Raw genomic sequence first — 22,341 nt, 5'->3', positions numbered from 1 at the left:
GATACACATAACATATAGCATTCATTTACTTTTAAGGACAACATTTTACCATGCATGGAAATATCTCTCAGAACTCTTATATGGCACTACCTCTTCTGCCCTGGCTTCAAGTCACTTCTGAAAACCCACTTTTGGCAATGCCTTCATCTTGGCCCCTTTGTTCCTATTCCCACCTGAGTTCACGTACCTGCATTTGTCCCTTGTTACCCTTATACCCTCCCTTTCTTTTCTTCCCTGCTGCTATTTTGTCATTCTCCCCTGCCATTAAAATGTAGCTTGTGGGCTCCTCGGGACAAGGACTAGCCTGTTCTGATGTATTGATGGTGCTTTACAAAACAACTTAACAATTTAACACAACAATTTAAAAAATGTATCATATCCTATGATCTCTTTCCAATGAAGGATTGTTACTTTGGTTAGCCAATTTCCTTCTTCTACTGCAGACCTCCCTCCCCCCCAATGCTGTTCCTTGGGGTCCTCTGACTCCTCGGTGGGCAGTGGGAAAGTCTCATTGTGTGGGGAGGGGCTGTGGCTCAGTGATAGAGCATCTGCTTGGGATGCAGAATATCCCAAGTTCAATCCCCGGCATCTCCAGTTGAAAGGGATTAGGCAAGTAGGTGATGTGAAAGACCTCTGCCGGAGACCCTGGAGAGCTGCTGCCAGTCTGAGTAGACAATACTGACTTTGATGGACCAAGGGTCTGATTCAGTATAAGGCAGCTTCATGTGTTCAAGCCTGGCTTACAGTTCTCTTAGGATGTTCTCTCACGCACACAAGAAACCTTTTTATAAAGTTATTTTTTTGGCTTCACTTAGTACAATCTATTTCTCTGGGATTTTCCATTCATCTCTTCCCCATGTGTTAGACTGCACGGGTGCTACTAGGTTGGTTATACATTATTTTGTTCTTGCTCTAGTGCTGTGCTGGAAGACTATCTTCTCAGCGGGTCAGTCTAGACCTTCTCAGGAGGTCCTGAGTGGTGGCGGTGGGTCACCAGGGTACTTTCCCGGGAACCCTTGGTCTAAGGGAAGTTTCCCAGCAAGGAAAGGCACCATTTTTCTTCCTTCCTACTGTAACAATGCAAGCCAATGATTTCAAGAAACTTGCCACAGAGGAGATGCGGGCACAGCATCCATTGCCAAGCAAAGTAGGGAGAATTACCACATTCGCCTTCTGTAGATTAAAATCAGCCAATGACACACAAAGGCAGCACTCTGCTCACTGCCAATCACCCTCCTCCGTGGAGGAGACACTTCCAATCAGAGTGCCAGACTCACCTGCCATTGATATCCATAGTAGGAGTGGCTGATGGGGGCGGACGGGCAAGTCGCTCATCCTGCACGTAGGGGGCCTGCAGCATCACAGCACTGGGCAGCTTGCTGCCTCCTGGGCTGGTACCCAGGCTGCCTAGGAGTCCTTTCTCCTGGGGAGGAGGAAGAAAGAGACACCTTGTGTAGATGTAGCTGCACTGCTTTTCATTACCGTTTTCAAATCCCTGCATCACAAAACTAACTGGGTGGCCTTGAGCCATTCATCCTCTCTCAGGCTAATCAACCTACCTTGCAGGGTTCGGCTGTTGTGAAAACAAAATGAGGGAGAACCATGTGCGCTGCCCCGAACTCCTTGGAAGAAGGGGTTGGGGATTAAAAATGCATTAACTAAATAATAGTCAATAAATTAATAATGCACCAGGTTTACTGTGATGCATCTGATGCAGGCATGATCCATTTTGGGAGCGATAGGGGATTCGGTTTCTTTCAAAGCCCACCTCATCAGACCTGGAGAAAAGCAGGCCCTTTCCCCAGATGCCAAGCCAGCATCAAATTTTTAAGCAAGACCATGCAACCTCCTATTGAACATTAGTAAATCTGGACTCATGGGCCACCATACCAAAACGGTTGGGAACCACCAAGTTAGGGCTGGACTTCTTGGACCAAGTGGCCTATCTACTACGATGGCCAGTTGCTTTCCAATGGTTTAGGCAGATGAATTGGAATCTCCCCCCCAGCTTGGGTCTAACTTCTAATGGTCCCAGAAGAGCACTGAACATCTGGACTGCCAGCCAGCAAAAAGCATGGAGAGCTAGACCGTTACAAAATATTAAGTGTTTTTCAAAGTAGATCACTCACAACAGCTTGCCTATATGCAGTTGGAATGGCCAACTTCTTAAATCAGAAGAATTTCAGCTCCCCTAAGCTGCTTGGGGTCTGCCCACCCCCCACAGATGCAATGCTCCTGCCGATAGGTGAAAAGAGGCACTCACGGCACAGAGCTGCCCACTTGACTTTGCCTGACTAGGAAATCCAGGCTATAGTTTTTAAGAAACCTTTGGCTGCTTAGGACAGACTTCCACTTTTGAAATCCAAGGTTTTTGCTTCTGAATTAACTCTTAAGGTGACCTGGCATGAGTTGACCTGAGCTTCAGATATATTAGCAGCACCAATGATTCCCTCATTTCCAATCACCGTATTACTGTATTTCTTTCATAGGACCTTCAGTATCTGTGAGAGTCGGATTCAACAACTCACAGCCAGGCACTCTTCCCAATCAGTGGCTCAGTGGCAGAGCATCTGCTTGGCATGCAGAACGTCCCAGGTTCAACCCCCGTCATCTCCAGTTAAAGGGACTAGACAAGTAGGTGATGTGAAAGTCACCTGAGACCCTGGAGAGCCAGTCGGTCAGAGTAGACAATACTGACTTTGATGGACCAAGGGTCTGATTCAGTATAAGGCAGCTTCATGTCCATACCTGTGCCGATGGAAATGGAGTCATGCTCCGATTCATCTGTTCAAAGACCTGCCCGCTGCCTTCAGGGTTCCACGACGCCTGGGAGTTGTTTGCGGCGGCTGCAGCACTCTCTTTTTCTTGCCGTAGGTTATTCCTTTGGATCTGCTGACGGATGAGCAACTCGCGGAGTCTCTGCCGCTGGAGGGAGGCGCAGAAGAAAATGGGGCACAGGCTGTTAGTCTGTCCTGCCCTCAAAAGTCTTTTGAGCAATCTGCTTTTATTCTAGCCGAATGTGTGGTTCTTCTGTAAACCATCCCTACCCCCACCGACAATGTCCCAGCTTCTATGACTGGTAGCTCCAAGTTCTCCAATTAGATTAGGTTAACCTCTGCATTGAGACCTGATGATTTTACATGCTACTCTCTGGCTGAATTCACATGTAATAACCAGCCATGGCTTTGTTAGTACAGGAATGAGCCTGGGAGCATCTCAGACTCAGGCCTAGCATTAACCCTAGTTTGGAAGCAAAAGGGAACCTTGGGTACTTACCGTGAAGGTCCTTTCTTCTCTGAGGTAAGGAGAGCATCTTGTAAAGACGGGTGATTCCTTCCGGTTCCTTGGGATAGGCAGGATGTAAATAAACAAACTTCCGGTTTCCGGTCCGGAATCGCCCCCATTTCCAGTTTCAATACTTTCCGAGCTAGTGGATTAGTAAAAATTAAGGAGGCTTGCCGTGCTATGACGGCGGTCGTTACGGAATGGAAGTATACTGGAGCCAAATGACTTGATCACTTTATTTAACCATTTAACCATTTAGTAACAGGATGGGGCCATCTGGGTCCCCCCTTCGAGGCTAACATAACTAACTCAACTAAAGCTGCAAGTGACACCCACATTGGTGACCTAGTCACTTCCTGACCATGTGCTTGGGCCAGTATGAGAGTGCTCCATCTTCGCCCGGGTGGGCCAAGATGCTCTCCTTACCTCAGAGAAGAAAGGACCTTCACGGTAAGTACCCAAGGTTCCCTTCTCTCTCTGAGGGGGAGAGCATCTTGTAAAGACGGGATGTCCAAGAGCTTGGCGTCTCCAGGGTGGGTTAGCGTTCGTCTACTACGTGCTGGAGCACTCTGCGTCCAAAAGCTGCGTCCGCCGAGGCGTAGGCGTTGAGGCGATAGTGTCTCACGAAGGTCGATATGGAGGACCACGTGGCTGCCTTACATATTTCTTCGACCGTGGCCTGTTTGTCGAAGGCTGCCGAGGTGGCCGCGCTTCGAATGGAATGCGCCGTGATGCCCTGTGGGGTAGGTACGCCGGCAGCTCTGTAGGCCTCTATGATGCAGGAACGTAGTGTGCGACTGATGGATGGCCGGGAGAGCCGCTTGCCTTTGCTGGCTCCTGACATTGAAATGAATAGGAAGTCTGTTTTCCTGATCGGAGCCGTACGTTCCAGGTATATGCGTAGAGCGCGGACCATGTCTAAGGTGTGCCATTCTTTCTCCCTGTCGTGACCTGGTTGTGGGCAGAAGGATGGCAGGTGGATCTCCTGCTGTCTGTGGAAGGTAGAGTCCACTTTAGGAATAAAGGTGGGGTCAGTTCTGAGAACCACCTTGTCGTGGTGGAAAATGCACAGTCCCTCCCTCATCGAGAGGGCCCCCAGCTCGGAGACCCTACGCGCCGATGTGACCGCTGTGAGGAATAGTCTTGAGTCGAAGGTACTTTAGAGTGACCGTCGCCAACGGTTCGAATGGAGGGCCCGTCAAGGCCGACAAGACGACGTGGAGCCGCCATGATGGAAAGCGGTGCAAGACTGGAGGAGACGTCTGAGAGACCCCCTTGAGGAAGGATTTGACATGGGGATGCATCGTGGTGGTGTATCCCTCCAGGTAGGGATGGACCGTGGCGATAGCGGCTAGTTGTCTACGCAGGGTGGACGCCTTGAGACCTTGTTGTACTCCGTCCTGCAGGAAGCGCAGTAGTTGTGTTGTGGACGGCTTCATGGGATCTTCCTTTTTGCGGCGGCACCATCTGACAAAGGCCTTCCAGGAGGCGTTGTAAATTCTCCGGGTGGAGGGCCGCCTGGCTTCCAGTATGATATTGACGATGTTGAGCTGGTATCCGTGGCTCAAAAGCTGCTGCCTTTCAATAGCCAAGCGGTCAATTTCAACCATTCTGGATCCGGGTGCCGTACCGGTCCCTGTTGCAGCATGTCCCGAGATGTGGGTATTCGCCAGGGCTCCTGTAGGAATAGTTCCCTCAGCGTGGAATACTATGGTCTGCGAGGCCAATCTGGTGCTATAAACAGGACTGTCGCTCGTTCCTGCTGAATCTTTCTCAGCGCCTTGGGGATGATGGGAAGAGGCGGGAAGGCGTACAGGAAGTCCTGAGGCCAGGGCGAGAGCAGTGCATCTACCTGCTCTGCTTCCCTGTGGGCATACCTGGTGTAGAAGCGGGGGGTTTTGTGGTTCGTCGGTGAGGCAAAAAGATCCACTGCTGGCACACCGTAACGTTGTACTAAGAGGTGAAATACCCGGTCGTTCAATGACCACTCGCCCTCGTCCAGCTTCTGGCGGCTGAGCCAATCCGCCTGAAGGTTGAGCTTGCCTTGTATATGCTCCGCTCTGATTGACAGAAGGTGCTTCTCTGCCCAAGAGAGAATTCGGGTCGCCTCTCCTTGTAGCGAGGAGGACCTGGATCCTCCCTGCTTGTTCAGGTGGGCCTTGGCGGAGATGTTGTCCGTCCGCACCAGAACATGGCGACCTGCAATACTTTGCTGGAATCATAGGAGTGCCCTGTGGATTGCTCGCATTTCCAGGCGGTTGATGTGCATGGTCTTTTCCCGAGGCGACCATATGCCCTGGGCCACCTGATGGTTCAGGGTAGCCCCCCATCCTTCCAGGCTGGCGTCCGTGAAGATCTGCATCAGGGAGTCGATGATGTATGGTTGTCCCTGTTGTAAGGTCGAGGTCTGGGACCACCAGAGAAGGCTCAGCTTGGTGGCCGCCGGGAGGGTTAGACGAATGTTCTTCTTTTGGAGAATTTGATGTTGGTAAGGTTTGAGAAACCATTGTAGTGGTCGTGCGTGGAATCTGGCCCACGTGATCGTGCCGATGCAGGAGACCATCAGCCCCTGAAGCCGAACCAGAGCTGACAGCCCCACAGACCTTGATCCCCACAAGTGTTTGGCTAGATGAGATAGCTTGGTTGCCTTGTCCTTTGGTAGGGTTAAGGTATTGGTTTTGGTGTTGATCCACACGCCAAGGTGTTGAATCCTCTGTGATGGGGAGATGTTGCTTTTGGCTCTGTTGATGAGGAATCCGTGGTCGCTCAGTACCTGGAGAACTCTGGCGGTGTGACAACTGGCTGTGTCCGCCGTAGGCGCACAGATCAGGATGTCGTCTAGATACGGATGGACGTGTATCCCTTCTCTCCTCAAGAGCGCTACCAGTGTGACGAGGACCTTGGAGAACACTCGAGGAGCTGGGGAGAGTCCAAAGGGGAGTGCCCTGAATTGGAAGTGAAGGTCCCCGAAGGCAAAGCGGAGGAAACGGCGGTGGTCCGCATGCATGGGAATGTGCAGGTATGCTTCTGTCAGATCTATCGACGACAGGAACATCCCCGGTCGCAGCGCTTCCACGATGGATCTCAGGGTTTCCATGCGGAAGTGTTTGGTTCGCACAAACTCGTTTACGAACTGTAAATCTAGTATGGCCCTCCAGTCCCCGTTCTTCTTGGGAACTGTAAAAAAGACAGAGTAGACCCCTGAGAATCTCTCTGAAGTTGGCACGTGCTCGATGGCCAGTATTTGCAGAAGATGATGAATGGCCGTCATCGTCCTGGTGCGTTTCTCGCGTGCGTGTGGAGTGGGAGACGGAATGAAGCGGTCCGGTGGTAGGTGGAGAAACTCTATTCGATATCCGTGTTGAATGACTTCGCGCACCCACCGATCTGGTTGCGCCCGCTCCCACTGGCGTATGCAGAGTTTCAGTCGTCCTCCCGCCGGTGCCAAGTCGCCGTCATTGTTTCTTGGATTTGAAGTTGTGGTTCGGCTTACCCGGTCTCTGGTTGTGGAACTGGTTTGGTCTGCCGTAGCGCTGGCCCCCTCTGTTCGCCCCTCTTGCGCCGGACCACGTAGGGCGCCTGGGGTCTGCTCTAGGTCTCGCGAGTGCGTGGTAAGAACGAAAGGAAGGCGAGGGCCGGAAGTCCTTCCTGAGGCTCCCCGGCATGGCCTTCTTCCTGTCCTTAGTCTCCACTAAAATGTCTTCTAATTTGTCTCCGAAGAGCTTGCCGCCTTGGAAGGGGTAGGCCAACAGCATGGATTTGGCTCCTTGCTCCACTTGCCAGGCTCGGAGCCAAAGGGCTCGTCTGGTCACGGCGTTGGTCCCCATGGCTCTAGCTGAAAGAGTCATAGAGTCCAGAGTGGCATCCGCCAAAAAATGGACTGCCTTCATCAGTCTATTGAGACCTTCATTCGCCTTTCGTTCCTCTGTGGGGATGAGGGTGGCCAGTTTCCTTGCCCACACTATAGCTGCCCTTGCAAAGAGGGTTGCGGTCGCAGAGGCTTGGACAGACGTGGCTAGTGCCTCATGGGTCCTGCGCGAGGCCTGGTCTGCCTTCCTGTCCAAGGGGTCTCTAAGGGATCCCATACCATCCCCTGAGATGATTCCCGGAGACTGCAGTGCAGCCACTGGACCCTCCACTACGGGCGTGTGAAGGAGTTCCATGGAGTGTGGGGCCAAGGTGTAGAGTTTGGTGATATTACGGGGAAGAGGTCTGTTACCCATGGGCTTTTCCCATTCCAGTTTAAGACGGTGCTCAAAGTATTCCGGAAAAGGCACCACCTTGAATGAGGGTTGTGTGCGGGGAAAGAATTCCTTGGGTCCCCTTGGCCTGCCCTTCCCCTTCTCTCCCCCATCGGGCTCTGGAGTCTCGTTGAGGTCCAGGGCTGCAATGGCTTTACAGAGGACAGATTGATAGTCCTCTCTGCAAAACAGCCTTGTCTGCTGCTCCTCCACGGATTCACCCTCCCCCTCAGAGGAGGAGAATTCACCTTCCTCTCTCTCTCCCTCGTCCGAATCATATTGGGAAGGGGAGGGGGATTCTTCGCCCTGCATTGATCCGGATGCAGTGGTGTGTTGTCGCCCCTCCCTGGCTGAAGGGGGCTTAAGGTTTCCCGCTGAGGTGCTGGGGCCATCTTCTCCCCCCATTTTGCCCGGGGGATAGGAGGGTTGAGTGTCCCATGAGCCTCCTTTGGCCGGGTATGTCTGCGCAGATGGCAAGCCCCCTTGGGCTGCTGGCTGCAGAAAGGGGAATTCCTCCCTGAGTACTTGCCGCATGAGGGCTAGGAGCTCGCTTTGGGGACCCCTGGTGACATGCCCTCCCGGTGTTCCGGAGTATGGGGTGGGTTGCTGGTGGGGGGGGTTGGAGCTCACCCATTTGGTGTGTGGGTCCGCTGGAGTCCCGTGCGCAGGCGGCCCCCTCCTGGGAGTCCCCGATGTTTCCAGCGACTGCTCGGGCTGGAGTTGCGGGGGGGGGGCGTCTCTGAGTTTCCTCTTCCCACCGCCCACCTGAGAGCTGGTAGGACTGGAGGCGTCAGTCTTCTTCTTCTTCTTCTCCTAGTCCTTCTTGCGTGCGTCGTCCGGCTGCTTCCTCTTGCCGGGGACGGAGGAGGAAGCCTGTCGCCCCTGCCGCTTCGCGTTGCCACCCTTGCGGCTGCCGGAGGGCTCAGTTGTCGGCGGGGGGGGGGGGGCGCGGGGACCAGCCCTTCCATAAGTTCCCCCCGCGCCAGAAACTCGTTGGGCGCGTTTGCAGCTTGCTGTGCCATGCGCCGGTTAACTTGCCAGCTGATCGCTGCGGGAATGGTTCCCGAAGCCTGTCGGTCGATCCGCCCGGACCACGTGTCCACAATGGCGGTCGGTCGCTGTTGGTGGGTTGCGGAGCAACCCGAGATGCTGCCTTCCCACAGCGAGGCAGGAAGAAAAAACTGGAAATGGGGGCGATTCTGGACCGGAAACCGGAAGTTTGTTTATTTACATCCTGCCTATCCCAAGGAACCGGAAGGAATCACCCGTCTTTACAAGATGCTCTCCCCCTCAGAGAGAGAAGAACTAAGTTGCTAATGGATGAGATTCCATCCACCCGCCACCAGAGCCTCTGATCCATGTGGCTGTTAATCTACCCTGCTGGCCATGCTCACAATCCAACCCAATATTTGGGGTAAGGAAAGAACTCTACTCCCACCTACAAAGATAATTCACAGTGGGTAGCCGTGTTAGTCTGTCTGCAGTAGTAGAAAAGAGCAAGAGTCCAGTAGCACCTTAAAGACTAACAAAAATATTTTCTGGCAGGGTATGAGCTTTTGTGAGCCACAGCTCACTTCTTCAGATACAGGTATACAGGTATCTGTATACCTGTATCTTTGTAGGTATCTTTCCCACCTACAAAGTTAGATACAGACACTGAGAGCCCATTCCTGAAGTGGGGGCTGAAGCTCCCTTGGAGCCGGCATGACCGCGCGCCGGCATAGGTGCCACCTTATCATGGATTAAGGTGGCCCCTACGCCAGCATGGGGGCAAACACGCTGGTGTCCGGGCACCACCAGCCCCCGCTGCCAGCGCAGCGGTACTCGGCTTCACTTTAGAGTATCCCTCGGGGAACTGAGAACAGAGTGGAAGATTTTACTATTGGGTACGATTTGGATATGTTTACTGTTTGGGGCTGAAGAAAAGATTTGAAATGGCCGTCCCCCACCTTTTCCCAAAAACTGTGTGTGAGGACTTTGGACCGGGGTCCGGGATTCCGCCCTCGTTGAGGCCCTCGCTATCCATTCGAGAGGAGCTTCCTCGGCCTCAGACCACTCAGCAGGCGAGTCTGAGCTGTCCTCGCCTGCTGTGTCGGCCAGCGTGGTAGTTTGCAGAGCCTGCACCAGCCCTGCAGCACACCCAACACTGGCTTCCTCACTCCTCCTCGGCCTCCGCTCTCTCTCTCCTTATATCCCCCAGCCCCGTCCTTCCCCTACCTTATAAGGAGTTAGCCTATTTCCGGCCCCACCCCTCTCCTTTCCTTTCTCCCGTGCGGGCCGGGGAGCTCGGAGGTTGCTCCTCCACGCTCTCCCCCCACCCGGTGGTTTCAGCTGCCCTTGGCCCCTTTGCCGGGACCCGCCTCCTCCCCCGTCTGGGCGCAGCCCGTTCCCCGAGCCCCCGTCTGCCCCCTTCCCAAGGCCAGACCGGCCAGCCCGCGGGGGCCCCAGCGACGGCTTCCCCGCCCCTTCTCTGCCCGCCGGTGCCGCCGCCGCTGCGGCCGGCCGGGCTGAGGCGCCGGGCCCGCCTGCGGTCGCCACTCGGGCGCCGCCCGTCGGGGCCTCGACTCGCCCCCCCGACGCGGCCCTCGTGGGCCCGAGCCGCCGGCCCGGTCCCGCGGCTTGCCGGGACCTCCCGCGCCGCGCTCCGCCAGACCGGAGGTGAGTGTGGACGGGGGGGGCCCCGCTGGCGGGTCCCTGGGGCGAGTCCTGGGTTGGCTCTGAGCCCGTTCCAGGACACTGTGCTTTTGGGATAGTACCTACTATTGGACTTTTTGAAGAAAATACAACATTTACTTGAAAGAACATGGCAATTGGTGCATTGACACTGCACTTTACTTATATCGTACATACTGTATATAACTTTGATTGTTCTTATATGTATCTTTCACTCTTGTATTTTAATGTTACATGCGTAAGCACCAATAAGAATTTTTTGCTACTTTTGTACAGGAGACTCCTTTGCAGATTTTCTAACCATTGGTTTTGGCACAGAGGTGCCTATTTTGTATTGTAGCGCAGCCATGCCAGCAGGGCTTTCCCAGAAAGGACCGCCCAAGAAACCGTGTTAACCCATTCCCACCCGGGCAGTGGAGAAACGTATTCCCTCTGCACTATAAGGGGGCTGGGGGTGGAAGTGGCGACAATGGGAGAGTTAAAGGAGGCAGGGCCAGAATGCGTGCGGTGGGGGGGGGGAGTTCTTAGCCAGTGTGTCCTCATTTCATCCCTGCAGGCGGAGGTAGCAGGAGACGGCTGTAGAATCCGGCCCTCACCATGAGGAGCAGGAGCAACTCCGGTGTGCGGCTGGATGGCTATGCCCGGCTGGTGCAATAGACCATCCTGTGCCACCAGGTGGGAGAGTGTGCCACCGGTTGGATGCCTGCCTGCTTACCCATGCTGGGGGGGGGGTCATCTGGGGCAGCTGCCTGCTTGGGGCTTGGCTGGCTAATTTTTAAGTTGATAATTTTGTATGGCCTGCGAATGATGTTATAAATATCCGAATGGCCCTTGGCAGAAAAAAAAGGTTCCCCACCCCTGCTTTAAAGCTACGACTGATTCCCCCCCCTTCTTTTCCCTTTCAGAACCACCAAAGAAGCAACCTTCTCACCTGTCGCTGTTTCTCTAATTCCGTCTGGCTGATGTTGCTGACTGGCCCCTCCTGGCCGGCTGGCAGTTCTTGCAACTCCCTGTTTGGTGGGCCGGCCACGCCTTCTTCCCCCTTGTCACCAGGTGGCACCATTCCCGCCCGCGGCAGGTAGGGCAAGGTGCTCTCTTGCTGCGACGGCTGTTGGGGCAGGACTGAGGGAGGACGCAGCGGGGAGACGTTGTAAGAGTCAGTGGTGCTCTTGCCTGGCCCCAGTGGGCTCCCAGCTTGGTGGAACCCCGGCGAGGAAACATAGCTTGTGCTTTGGGGCTTGCTAGAAGCAAAATGGCTGTTGATCCCGTGGGAAGGGGAACTCTTGATTGGCTCGCTGGGAGGGAAAGTGAAGCGCATTTGGGGTTGAGCATTCGGAAAGACGTTAGCACCAGGGGAGCGAGCAAACTGGGGCTGCTGGCTGGTCTTGGGGTGGGGCTCACCCGAAGGAGGCACTGCTGGATAGCCCCCAACTGCTGGGCTGTTGTGGGAGACTGGCAAGGGTTTGAATCCGGCATCTGGCATCTGGGGGCGGGGAGGCTTGTGCAGAGGGGCAAAAGGGTCCCGGGACTGTGGCCGCGAAGGAGGCCGGGAGTAGGGGTCGGGGGACTGAAAACGAGGGGTGACTGGAGACTGGCAGAAGGCTTCATTGGAAAGGGGCCGAGGAGTGAGAGGCGACTGGGAGCTCGACTGGGACTGTGGGCTGGCTGGTATGCGCGAGAAGGGGTCAGAAGGCAGTGAGCGAGGAGGGAGGGCACAGCAGCTTTCTGGGGGTGGGGGCTGAGGCCTAGGGGTCAACGGAGGCTGAGCATAAGGATCCGGGAACGGAGATTGCCGGTAGAGATCAGCCTGGCTGGGGGGAGAAGAAGCCAGAGGATGAGAATCCGGGGGCCGATGCCCCAGGCCTGGGCTCTGCGGCTCCACCTGAGATTGCCGTGGGGTGAGCGGGGCTTTAAACACATCCGGGGCTTTCATTTCAGAGGGGTGATGAGCTGGGGAGTCGCCGTAGCCGTAGTTTGGAGAGCAGAGTCCTGGCCCGGCATCTTCTTTCTTGATATCCAGCCCTTTCTTCAGTTCCCCAAAGGGTGGAGGCGAAAGCATCAGTGAAGGTTGCTGAGGGCTTCCAGGCACAGACAAGTTTTCCAAAGACCCACTCGGGCAGCGGGGTTTGAGGAAGGGGTCTGGGGTGGAGGGCTGATGCCTAGGGGTCCCAGGTGGAGTGGGCTGGAACTCCCCAGACGGTGGGCCTGGACGAGGGTTGGGCAGGTGTGGGGACTGTCCGGAGGAGGAGGAAGAGGAGGTAAAGCCGGCAGGCACTGCTGAAGGAGAAGGAAAACGCGGGTCTGGTGGAGGGCAGGCAGAGGCCATGCCGTAGGGCTCGTGCAAAGGCACTTGCGCTGGGGGCTGGGCACTGGTGGCAGAAGAGGGAAGATTGAGGAAGAGCTCACTGGGCGACTCAACGCCTGACCCGCTTGGCAGAGCTGCAGCATTGTTGACATAGATGGGCTGCCCGGCTGCTGAGGTGGCAGCAGGAGGTGGAGGTGGCGGCGGTGGCTGGGTGGCCCCTGGCAGTGGCCCCTGCTGAGGTGGGATGCGCAGATGCAGGGCAGGGCGGTCTGGTCTCCGCGAGACCTCTACTTTGGTCTGCTGCTTGCTGATCTGGCTCTCAGCTTGCTGCAGAGGGGAGCAAGAATGCACCAGAGGCAGGTGGTCAAAGGCACCATTCACATCCCCAATCCCTTTTCCTTCCCCACAAAGTGACGAAACAGAGTATCTCAGCTTTCTGGCTCGTGACTGTTGCTTAGAAAGGAAAGGAGTATTCAATAGGTCCAAAAAAGGACCTCTTGAGAGTAGATGAAGTGCTTCCACATAAGGTAAAAAGGTAAAGGTTTCAGCCATGCTGAGGGAGGGTAAAGGTAGTCCCCCGTGCAAGCATTGGGTCATTCCTGACCAATGGGGTGACGTCACATCCTGACGTTTACTAGGCAGACTTTGTTTAAGGGGTGGTTTGCCATTGCCTTCCCCAGTCATCTTCCCTTTACCCCCAGTAAGCTGGGTACTCATTTTACCGACCTCAGAAGGATGGAAGGCTGAGTCAACCTTGAGCCGGCTACCTGAAACCGACTTCCGTCGGGATTGAACTCAGGTCGTGAGCAGAGCTTGGACTGCAGTACTGCAGCTTACCACTCTGCACCACGGGGCTCCTGCTTCCACATTACTGCAGGCTTAAACTTTACCTATTATGTAGCCTCTAATGCATCATCTTTGATGCCACAAACATAACGGGCAAGGGCAGAAATTGGTACAGGGCAGAAATCAAAATTTGGAGAATCTTCACTTTCCCCCCAGTTTGATTTGGTTTTGCAGGAAGACGTTTGTACTCCTTTAAGGCCACGAAGGATAGCTTAATAATGTTTGGGCATCAATAACTGCAGGTTTTGGATGCACAGAAAAGTGAAGCTTTCGGTGCCAGGATCAGAACTGCTGGAGACAGCTGGTTGAACAGGCTATCATAGATGAGGCCATGGTGGCCAAGTCCATGCTCCTAGAAATTCTCCCACTCTGCCCTCTAGCAGTGCCCCCCCAACCCCATAGTGACTTTTAATCATCATCTTGCTTACCTTCTGCACCTTGTTGATGCGGTGAGCCGCCCGGTTATCTTTGGCCTTTTGCTGCATGGAAAAATCCACAATGAGAAAGGATTATGATGACATTACGATGGTAAGCAATTCCCCCCTTCCCAAAGTGTTCCTTTCCTGCCTCAATGAATGGGACTGCATTTTAAACTGTTAACATTTTTAAAACGAGAAACAAACACATAAGTAAAACTGCAACAGCCTTTACTTCATATATACAAACGTGCATTACCATATATTCAAGCCAGGATGTCCATAAAAGCATGGATGCAAAGGCCTTGAGTGCACTAGGAAAACTTGCACAAGAGCAGCTATCATTCATACACTCCCACGCCATCTTAATGGACCACATACCAAATAAGGGGCTTTGTCTGGGGCTGGCACCTTTCTCCAGAGCTTCATGATCTGCTTGCAACGACTAGACCAGTCTTGAGGAGAGGGAAGGAGAAGAAAAACATGCCACAGTCATTTTCATTCAGTTTTGTCCCAGGTTCTGTCACAGATTAAATATGACACAAAAACCGCATCTGTACCTGGCTGGATACTGCATTACTGTGCAACAGCAATCGTTTACCACTGGACTGCCTGTCTACATGGAACAGTTCAGGTGAGAGTGACTGCTATAGTGTGACAAGAGCACAAGATCCAACAATGTGCACATGTGGCCAAAGACAAACGTTTTGCACAGGCCGATGTGGTTTCAGCCATGCTAGTTCTGGAGGGTAAAGGTAGTCCCCCGTGCAGGCACCGGGTCATTACTGACCCATAGGGTGACGTTACATCAGGACGCTTACTAGGCAGACTATGTTTACGGGGTGGTTTGCCATTGCCTTACTCAGCCGTCTGCACTTTACCCCCAGCAAGCTGGATACTCATTTTACCGACCTCAGAAGGATGGAAGGCTGAGTTGACCTTGAGCTGGTTACCTGAAACTAACTTCCGTCAGGATCGAACTCAGGTTGAGCAGAGGTTTGACTGCAGTACTGCATCTTACCACTCTGTACCATGGGGCTCCTTAGTTCTGGAGGAGATACCTTAAATCCCTGCAAAAATCTTAACACATACTGGATTGCCTTGAACAAATCACCCCCCCACCCCCACAACCTGTTGGGATGAGAGAGGAACGCTTAGAAAGAGGTTCATGAGTTGCCAGTGACAGAAGAAACACACTATTAGGTCTTTTGATGGGAGACTCACAGGTCACAGTTCAGTTGTAAAGCCCTTGTCAACCATGCAAAATGTTCCTGCCCTCTCCCATCAAAGTACTTTAGTTAGCGGGACTAGGAAAGGACTCTGTTCTTAGAAAGTGGCTGCCAGTCAGTACTAGGCTGGATGAACCAATGGTCTGATTCAGCATAAGGCAGCTTCATATGACTCCAGAAATTTGTGAATGTCTTGTAGAGGAGGGGGAAATTCATTCCACCACTGCTCTTTACAGTATATTTTCATCCTTCACAAACATAATCTAACTCTGGTCTTCCCCCTTTAGTCACGGCTTATGACAAACATAAACTTCCTAGCCTGTATTATGGAATACAGAACTAAAACACATCCTACACAGAAGAATGAACAGAAGACTTCCCCTTCTCCAAGTAACCAGAAGGAGACTATTAGTTAAAGAGAAAGCTTTGATCAAGTAGAAGGTGCACTGTTGGAGGGTCCTAGCAATAATTTCTTCACACGAAACGTGGATGCTCCATATCTTGTGGACTACACAGTTATGTCATCTGAGGAAAATGGGAAAACGTCCCTAGCAATGACAGGAACATTGTGCATGTTGCATACCCAGAAGCCGATTGGCTGTGGGAACTGGTGTCCTTCACACTACTTACCGTATTTTTCACTCCATAAGACGCACTTTTTTCCTCCTCAAAAGTGAGGGGAAATGTCCGTGCGTCTTATGGAGCAAATGCCGGCTGGGCGCGTGAGCATTGGGACGGCGCGAGCCGGCGTTCCCCGCCCCGACGGCCAGCTGGGAGGCGGGCGGGGCCGCACAGAGCGAGCCGGCGCACGCGCCCAGCCGCTCTGTGCGGCCCCGCCCGCCTCCCAGCTGGCCGTCGGGCCGGGGAACGCCGGCTCGCGCCATCCCGACGCGCACGCGCCCCGCCGGCTCTGAGCGCCCCGCCCGCCTCCTAGCTGGCCGTCGGGGCGGGGAACGCCGGCTCGCGCCGTCCCGATGCGCACACGCCCAGCCGGCATTCGCTCCATAAGACAAGTTTTTAGAGGAGGAAAACAAGATTTTTTCTTGTTTTCCTCGTCTAAAAAATAGGCGGGTCTTATGGAGCGAAAAATACGGTAATATCTCAAGAAACTCAGCTTTCGTTTTTCAACAGAGGCAAACTTCTAGCACTAGTAATGATGGGAAAAAGTGTTTGGTGAACTCAGTGGCGGAGGAATGCCTCCAGCAAGAAGAAAATATGCTGGCGTGCTATCAGCCCAATTAATTTTCCAGAATGTGGCTGCTCTAACTGCAGGATTGGAATCAACCTGACAGGATTTGGATTTTTTTGTGGGCAGCAGACACGCCACATAGCACTCGGTGAGGGAGTCTTCGTTGGATGATCAAGACTCACAGCCAAGCAAAGTCAGTTTGCAACAGAAGGCAGAAATGATGCCGCATGGGGTGTGGGGGGGAAACACCACCTACCTGGGTAATCCTGTTTGAGGCTGGGGAAGTTCATGTTGGCATAGAGCACAGGTGAGATGGTGGACATCTCCCCCAGTTCCTCGTCCTTCTCCCAGCGCTGCAGGCTCCGCTGGTTATAGGAGAGTCCGTCACTTTCCCCCTCTGTTGTGGGTGTGGTGGGCGTGGAAGCTGCAGAACTGCTGGCCCAAGGGCTCTCTGGCTCACACTGCTCAGGGCTGAAGAAGCCACTCCTTTCCCTATAAAGTAGGGGGGGGGGAATTCAGGAACAAAGATGAACGAAAGGTGTGTTGAACAGGTAGTTGAGGGGCTAGGTGTTAACATTATGGGCCAACCCAGACCTAAAAATTGGGAATAAATCTTTTTTATGGAAGGCTAGGACTGATAGGGAGATTTTTACATTGCACCAGTTGAAAGACTATGATGATCAGTTTTTGTCACTTTCTTAGCAGAGGTCAAGATATGACACTTGTCAACTTTGTTGAATGCCAATATTTACAATTGCAACGTCTGTGGTATCTAAACATGGCCTTGCGGCATTAAGTGTTGGGTCTCCTTTGCTCCTGGAAACTCTAGTTGAATATTTGTCTATATTTGATGTTGATTAATAAATATAATACACTGTTTCAGGAATGAATGGAATAAGGAGTTAAATCACCCGGTTTTGCCAAAGCAACAGGATACGGCCCTAAAGTTTATACTTGCTCTCTTCTCCATGGATCTTAAGTTGCGACTCAGCAAAAAAATTACGTTTAGAGTATATCGAACACCACAGTGACTCTTCAGCAAAGGACAGTGTAAAGTGTCTAACTGTTGGTGTTCTAACTCACTGGATACGTGAATAAACATATTCTTTGGGCGTGTCCAGTCATTCGGTTTTTCTGGGAAGAAGTTATTACTCATATTAATTTGTATTAGAATGTTCATTGACTTTTCAGGATGCTTGTGTACTTTTAAACTATCTGACCATCTCTTGGAGGCTAACTGATGGTCAATGAAAATGGACCCTCCGTGCTTTTACTACAGCTAAAGACTCATATTACAACACTGGACAGATAAAAGCCCACCCCTGGTAAATCAGTGGATTGAGGACCTTATAATGCTATCAATACTGTAACACATCACATACAGACGACAACTGCATATGGACATTTTTAGATATTTGGAAACCGTTTATAGAAAAGTATGTGTAGATCTGCCAACGCTGTCATTATATTTTTGTCTCTATGTATACCTTTCCCCCCTTTATTTGCTGGATTTTACGTTTTCTCCTTTGTTCTTTTTTTAAAATAAATAAAAAATAATATAAAAATAAAAAGAGGGGCAAGGATGGGATGGCTGGAGCAGGATTGGTAGGGGAACAGTGTCAAAGGCTCCTGCAAGGCAGGATATCACTGACTTGGGCCAACTTACCTGCTATCAAGAAACGGGGACTGGCAAACTCCAGAGCAGGTCTCCATAGGTACAGCAGGCTGCAGTGGTCCAAGGGAGACCCCACCGCCTAAGGAGAGGACAGAGAGAATCACAGAGCTTGAATCAAGAGCTGCTCTCCCTGCTCCCATTCATCTTTAGCTAAAGACTTCTGAAAGCAAAGATGATCCAGGCTTGGTTAGCTGAAGCAAAGATAGTCTTGCAAGCTAATCCACAGAAATTTCTAGCTCACGTGCCTATGCTATGCTGTAGTCTCATGCCACCTCAACTCCAAAACCCCCCAAAAATTACATGGTAAAAGGTTTCTTGCGTGGTTAACTGAAAATGAATCTTACCTACTCAACACAGGAAATGCATGATTATTTACAAGTAAGAAGTCCTGTCCTATTTGTAGCCCTAGCCAACTACAATTGGGCTCATGCTACTAAGATGGTCTGGCTGCTGTAACTCTCTTGGTCCCACAGAGTTAGATGTTACAACTTATAGAAGGAAACAGGAAGCACTTTTCCTGTTGCCTTCACTTACTGACAGATCGAGTTGCTAATATTACCCTTTCTGGTCAAGCTTATGGTCCTTGCTGCTCTCAGGCCTGCTTTTTGAGGAAAAGCTGTGTTTAGGAATTCCTTTCCCCCCCCCCCCCCCATTTACACCGTTTAGAACCCTTATGAACCAGACTGACCTTGCTACACTGAGTCATGCTTCACTAACTCAAATACTATAACACACTCTACAAGGTGCTGCCCTTGAAGACAACACTGCTCCAGCCTTCACTGAATGGTGGGCTCGTGTTCAGCTGATTTTATGTCAGATCAACATATTCACAGTTTGCTTTCAAGCTCAAATCAAAGTACAGGTGTTAACCTGTAAAAATCTTCATGGCCTGGGATCCTCAAACCTGAAGGACGACCTCTCCCCATATGAACTCATGCACCAACTGGAATCTAGCCAACAGATCCAACTGGTGCCTTCTGTTAGACATGCTGAGACGCAAGGGACCATGAGCCAAAACGTTTTCCTGTTGTGGTCATCTTTGGTGTTCCAAAGGCTCTCTCTCATGGTCCCAACTTTTTAAAAACTCTTCATTCTAGTTTCAGCTACTAAACACTGGCCCCAATAAGACATCATCATCATCTCCATCAATTTCAGGACTACCATAGTCAACGAAGACCCAGTTCCTTCAGCATGACCCCGTGGTAATCGCCCCACTAACTGCTAAGTATAAAAAGCCGGAGTCCATCCAGCTTTAGCTCACAAATGCAATTCCAGTTTAATGTTCCCTTTATTTCATAAATACCTCCCTTCTCCAGGGAGAGAGCAAGGAAGCATTTGAACACCCTATAATGAGGTCATCCTGCCCTAGCAGATGAGAACATAGAGAAGTTAAGTTCCAGGGAACTAAAGTGCTATAAAAAAGGTAAAGGTCCCCTGTGCAAGCACCGGGTCATTCCTGACCCATGGGGTGACGTCACATCCCGACGTTTTCTAGGCAGACTTTGTTTACAGGGTGGTTTGCCAGTGCCTTCCCCAGTCATCTTCCCTTTACCCCCAGCAAGCTGGGTCCTCATTTTACCGACCTTGGAAGGATGGAAGGCTGAGTCGACCTCGAGCCGGCTACCTGAAACCAGCTTCCGTCGGGATCGAACTCAGGTCGTGAGCAAAGCTTGGGCTGCAGTACTGCAGCTGACCACTCTGCGCCACGGGTCTCCTATTAAAGTGCTATATTAAAGTGCTATAGTTACACGAAATGCCAAGAACAACTCTTTTCTCCCAAAAATCCACATCACCCCCAGCCCCAGCCTCTCCTTACCCCAGTGCAGAGGGGCTCACCTTGCAGGAAAGGCCTTTGGGCAAGCTGTGTGCGGGTTGGGTCTCGAACACCTCCAGTCTCTGGTTCAGCCCCGACACAGTTGAGCTGCTGCTCTCGTTCAGCTGACCCCAGGACATCTTTAAAGAGCTGCTGGACATCCTTGCTTTCCATTTTGGGTAGCTCTGTTGGTGAGGAGGAAAGTTGCAATGGAATCACGGGCAGTAAGATCATCAAGAGACAACCTGAGCCATGTAGGGAACCTGGTGGTCTCCAAAAAGAGCAGGTTGACCTCCGGAGGTGGGTGTTATTAGACCAGCATAGGACGGATGCGACAGCAGACGGTCTTACTTTAAGCCACTAGGATCTACCCGTTCCAGAGCTTGGGAGAGAAGCCAGGTTGCCTGGCTCCCAGTCTCCCCTGCTCTCCGTGGGGTAGATCCTTAGCAGAAGGATGGGGGCAGTAGGGTCTATTCAAAGGGCCCGCCTGACCTTCAGTGGGGATTTTGTCAAGGTCGGAGCTGAGCACCCCCTCCCCCGGGGGTGTGGCTGGGTTCTCGGCACCTGTAGGATCTGGAGTGTTCTTGGGCACCATCTGTTCTTCCGTGCCTGTAAGGAGCAAACACCAGACCTGTCAGTACAGGGAATGTCCAGCAACCACCAGCCATAGCACAAGAGGACACGACAGAGAAACTAATCATATTGACCCTTTTCAGTAGGCCAAGCAAGCATCAGGAAGGATCACCTAACCTCTGGAACTGGAAGGGATAGTCCTCTGATCTGGTGAACCGGGCTTGATTCCCCACTCCTCCATATGAAGCCAGCTGGGTGACCTTGGGCCAGTCACAGTTCTATTAAGAGCTCTCTCAGCCCCACCTATCTCACAGGGTGTCTGCTGTGGGAGGGGAAGGTGATTGTAAGCTGGTTTGATTCTGCCTTAAATGGTAGAGAAAGTCGTCATATAAAAAACAACTCTTCTTCTATCTAAGTAGAGCAATTGTGGAACAATTTAAAGTTGGTCAAGTGATACCACTGTGGTTTGCAGCTCAAAATTAAAGAAGCAAGAGTGTGTGTGTGTGTGGGGGGGTGATGCTAAAAAGCTACTTTTATTCTTAAAGGATCTCTGGATGTCTCCAGCAGCTCACAACATTACAGCCCATCTTCTAACATGAGTGGGCTGGTAAGACCAAGTCACAGAGCTCATCTTGATTTGCTAACACAATTCGGTGCTTTGGAAGGGACAGGGAGGGTTGAGCATCCCATGCAGGCTTTTGTGTTGCACAGCTCCTTGCCCTTCCCCCTTGAACATAAAATGATGCGAAAAACAAAAAGGGCACATTTGCATAAAATTTGTTTCATGGAGACAGACAGAACCCCAGTTGCACCACTGGTGCTGTAAGTTTAATTTCATTTCTTTATTTTAGCTGCAGAAAATACATACTTGTGTTGTTTTTAAGAGTAGTGATTTCATATTACTTTATTTTAGTATTACATTTTTGTCCCAACCGTCCTCCAAGAACTCCCCCGCCCATTTTATTCTCACAACAACCCTGTGAGGTAGCTTAGACTTGAGATATGTGACTGGCCCAAAGTCACCCTGTGAGTCTCATGGTAAGAACTGGAATTCAAATGCGGATCTCCCCCGTCACAGTGCATCAGACTAGTTGTCACTTTTAACTTGATTGTATTTGTCCTTTTTTAAACTATGCTGTTTGCTGTGCTGGGAACCAGACGCTTTGAGTTCACAGCACATTCTTTTGAAAATAAATATAACACCCTGACACAGAGTAGTGCTTTCTCACCTGCTTCTGGAAGAGACAGCTTTAAAATATACACACATACACAGTAAGATCTTGAGCAGAGATGTGAAGCCTCCATCCCCACCCCAGGATGTTTCACCCAAAGGCTTAAAAAAGGTTTTCCAAAGGGAAAACAGGGACATTTTGAGAAGCACTGGAAGAAGACCCTTACGAAAAAATTTCTTTGCAGAATAAGTGAAATATTTTAATACAACGTTTCACTCACTCAACACACACAGCATGAAAATTTTTATGTAAGGCAATGCGCTAATGATAACTCCTGCGCTGCATACGTCTACAATACACAGCCATACCTCGCTTTAGTGCGCTTTGCAGATATTGCGTTTTTTTACAGCCATCAACATTGAGGCAAGACAATCAGCAACAAGATTACGACTCGCTGAAGGCTCAGATGATGATTAGCATTTTTTTTAGCAATAAAGTATTTTAAAGATATGTACATTTTTGTAGACACAATGCTATTGCACACTTAATAGACTATAGTATAGTGTAAACATAACTTTTATATGCACTGGGAAACCAAAAAATGCATGTGTCTCGCTTTATTGCAATATTTGCTTTACTGTGATATTCGCTTTATTGTCCGGAACCAAACCCGCAATATCTCCGAGGTATGCTTGTACATGTTTTCAAGGTCTGGACACTTTCCCCCACTGATTAAAAGGACCAGATCTGACCGTTGTGACCGGATCTGAGCACCCAAACCTTTGCGGTGGTGGTGACTGACAGGCTCCCACTTAATCCAATGACTTCTTTAAAATGGGAGCTGTAGCTCCCATTTTAAAGAAGTCATTGGATTAAGTGAGAGCCTGTCAGTCACCACCACCGCAAGCCCTATGGCTGAACAAC

General features: G+C 51.4%; 1 protein-coding gene across 1 annotated transcript in view; it reads right to left on the bottom strand.

Annotated features, from left to right (window-relative positions):
• KMT2D (lysine methyltransferase 2D) overlaps positions 1 to 22,341 on the bottom strand; it is a 93,155-nt gene that overhangs the window by 45,098 nt on the left and 25,716 nt on the right. Inside the window, exons 16-24 of the mRNA XM_056849107.1 lie at positions 20,165 to 20,281; positions 19,696 to 19,857; positions 17,851 to 17,938; positions 16,441 to 16,676; positions 14,148 to 14,221; positions 13,779 to 13,829; positions 11,131 to 12,831; positions 2,749 to 2,925; positions 1,278 to 1,423 (exon numbers count right to left, since the gene is read on the bottom strand). Of these exons, the coding sequence (XP_056705085.1) occupies positions 1,278 to 1,423; positions 2,749 to 2,925; positions 11,131 to 12,831; positions 13,779 to 13,829; positions 14,148 to 14,221; positions 16,441 to 16,676; positions 17,851 to 17,938; positions 19,696 to 19,857; positions 20,165 to 20,281 (2,752 nt within the window). The remainder of the gene's footprint in view (positions 1 to 1,277; positions 1,424 to 2,748; positions 2,926 to 11,130; positions 12,832 to 13,778; positions 13,830 to 14,147; positions 14,222 to 16,440; positions 16,677 to 17,850; positions 17,939 to 19,695; positions 19,858 to 20,164; positions 20,282 to 22,341) is intronic.

Source organism: Euleptes europaea, chromosome 1 (assembly GCF_029931775.1).
Source record: "Euleptes europaea isolate rEulEur1 chromosome 1, rEulEur1.hap1, whole genome shotgun sequence".
Classification (NCBI taxonomy): Eukaryota; Metazoa; Chordata; class Lepidosauria; order Squamata; family Sphaerodactylidae; genus Euleptes; species Euleptes europaea.
This window is presented reverse-complemented; position numbering and strand designations above follow the sequence as displayed.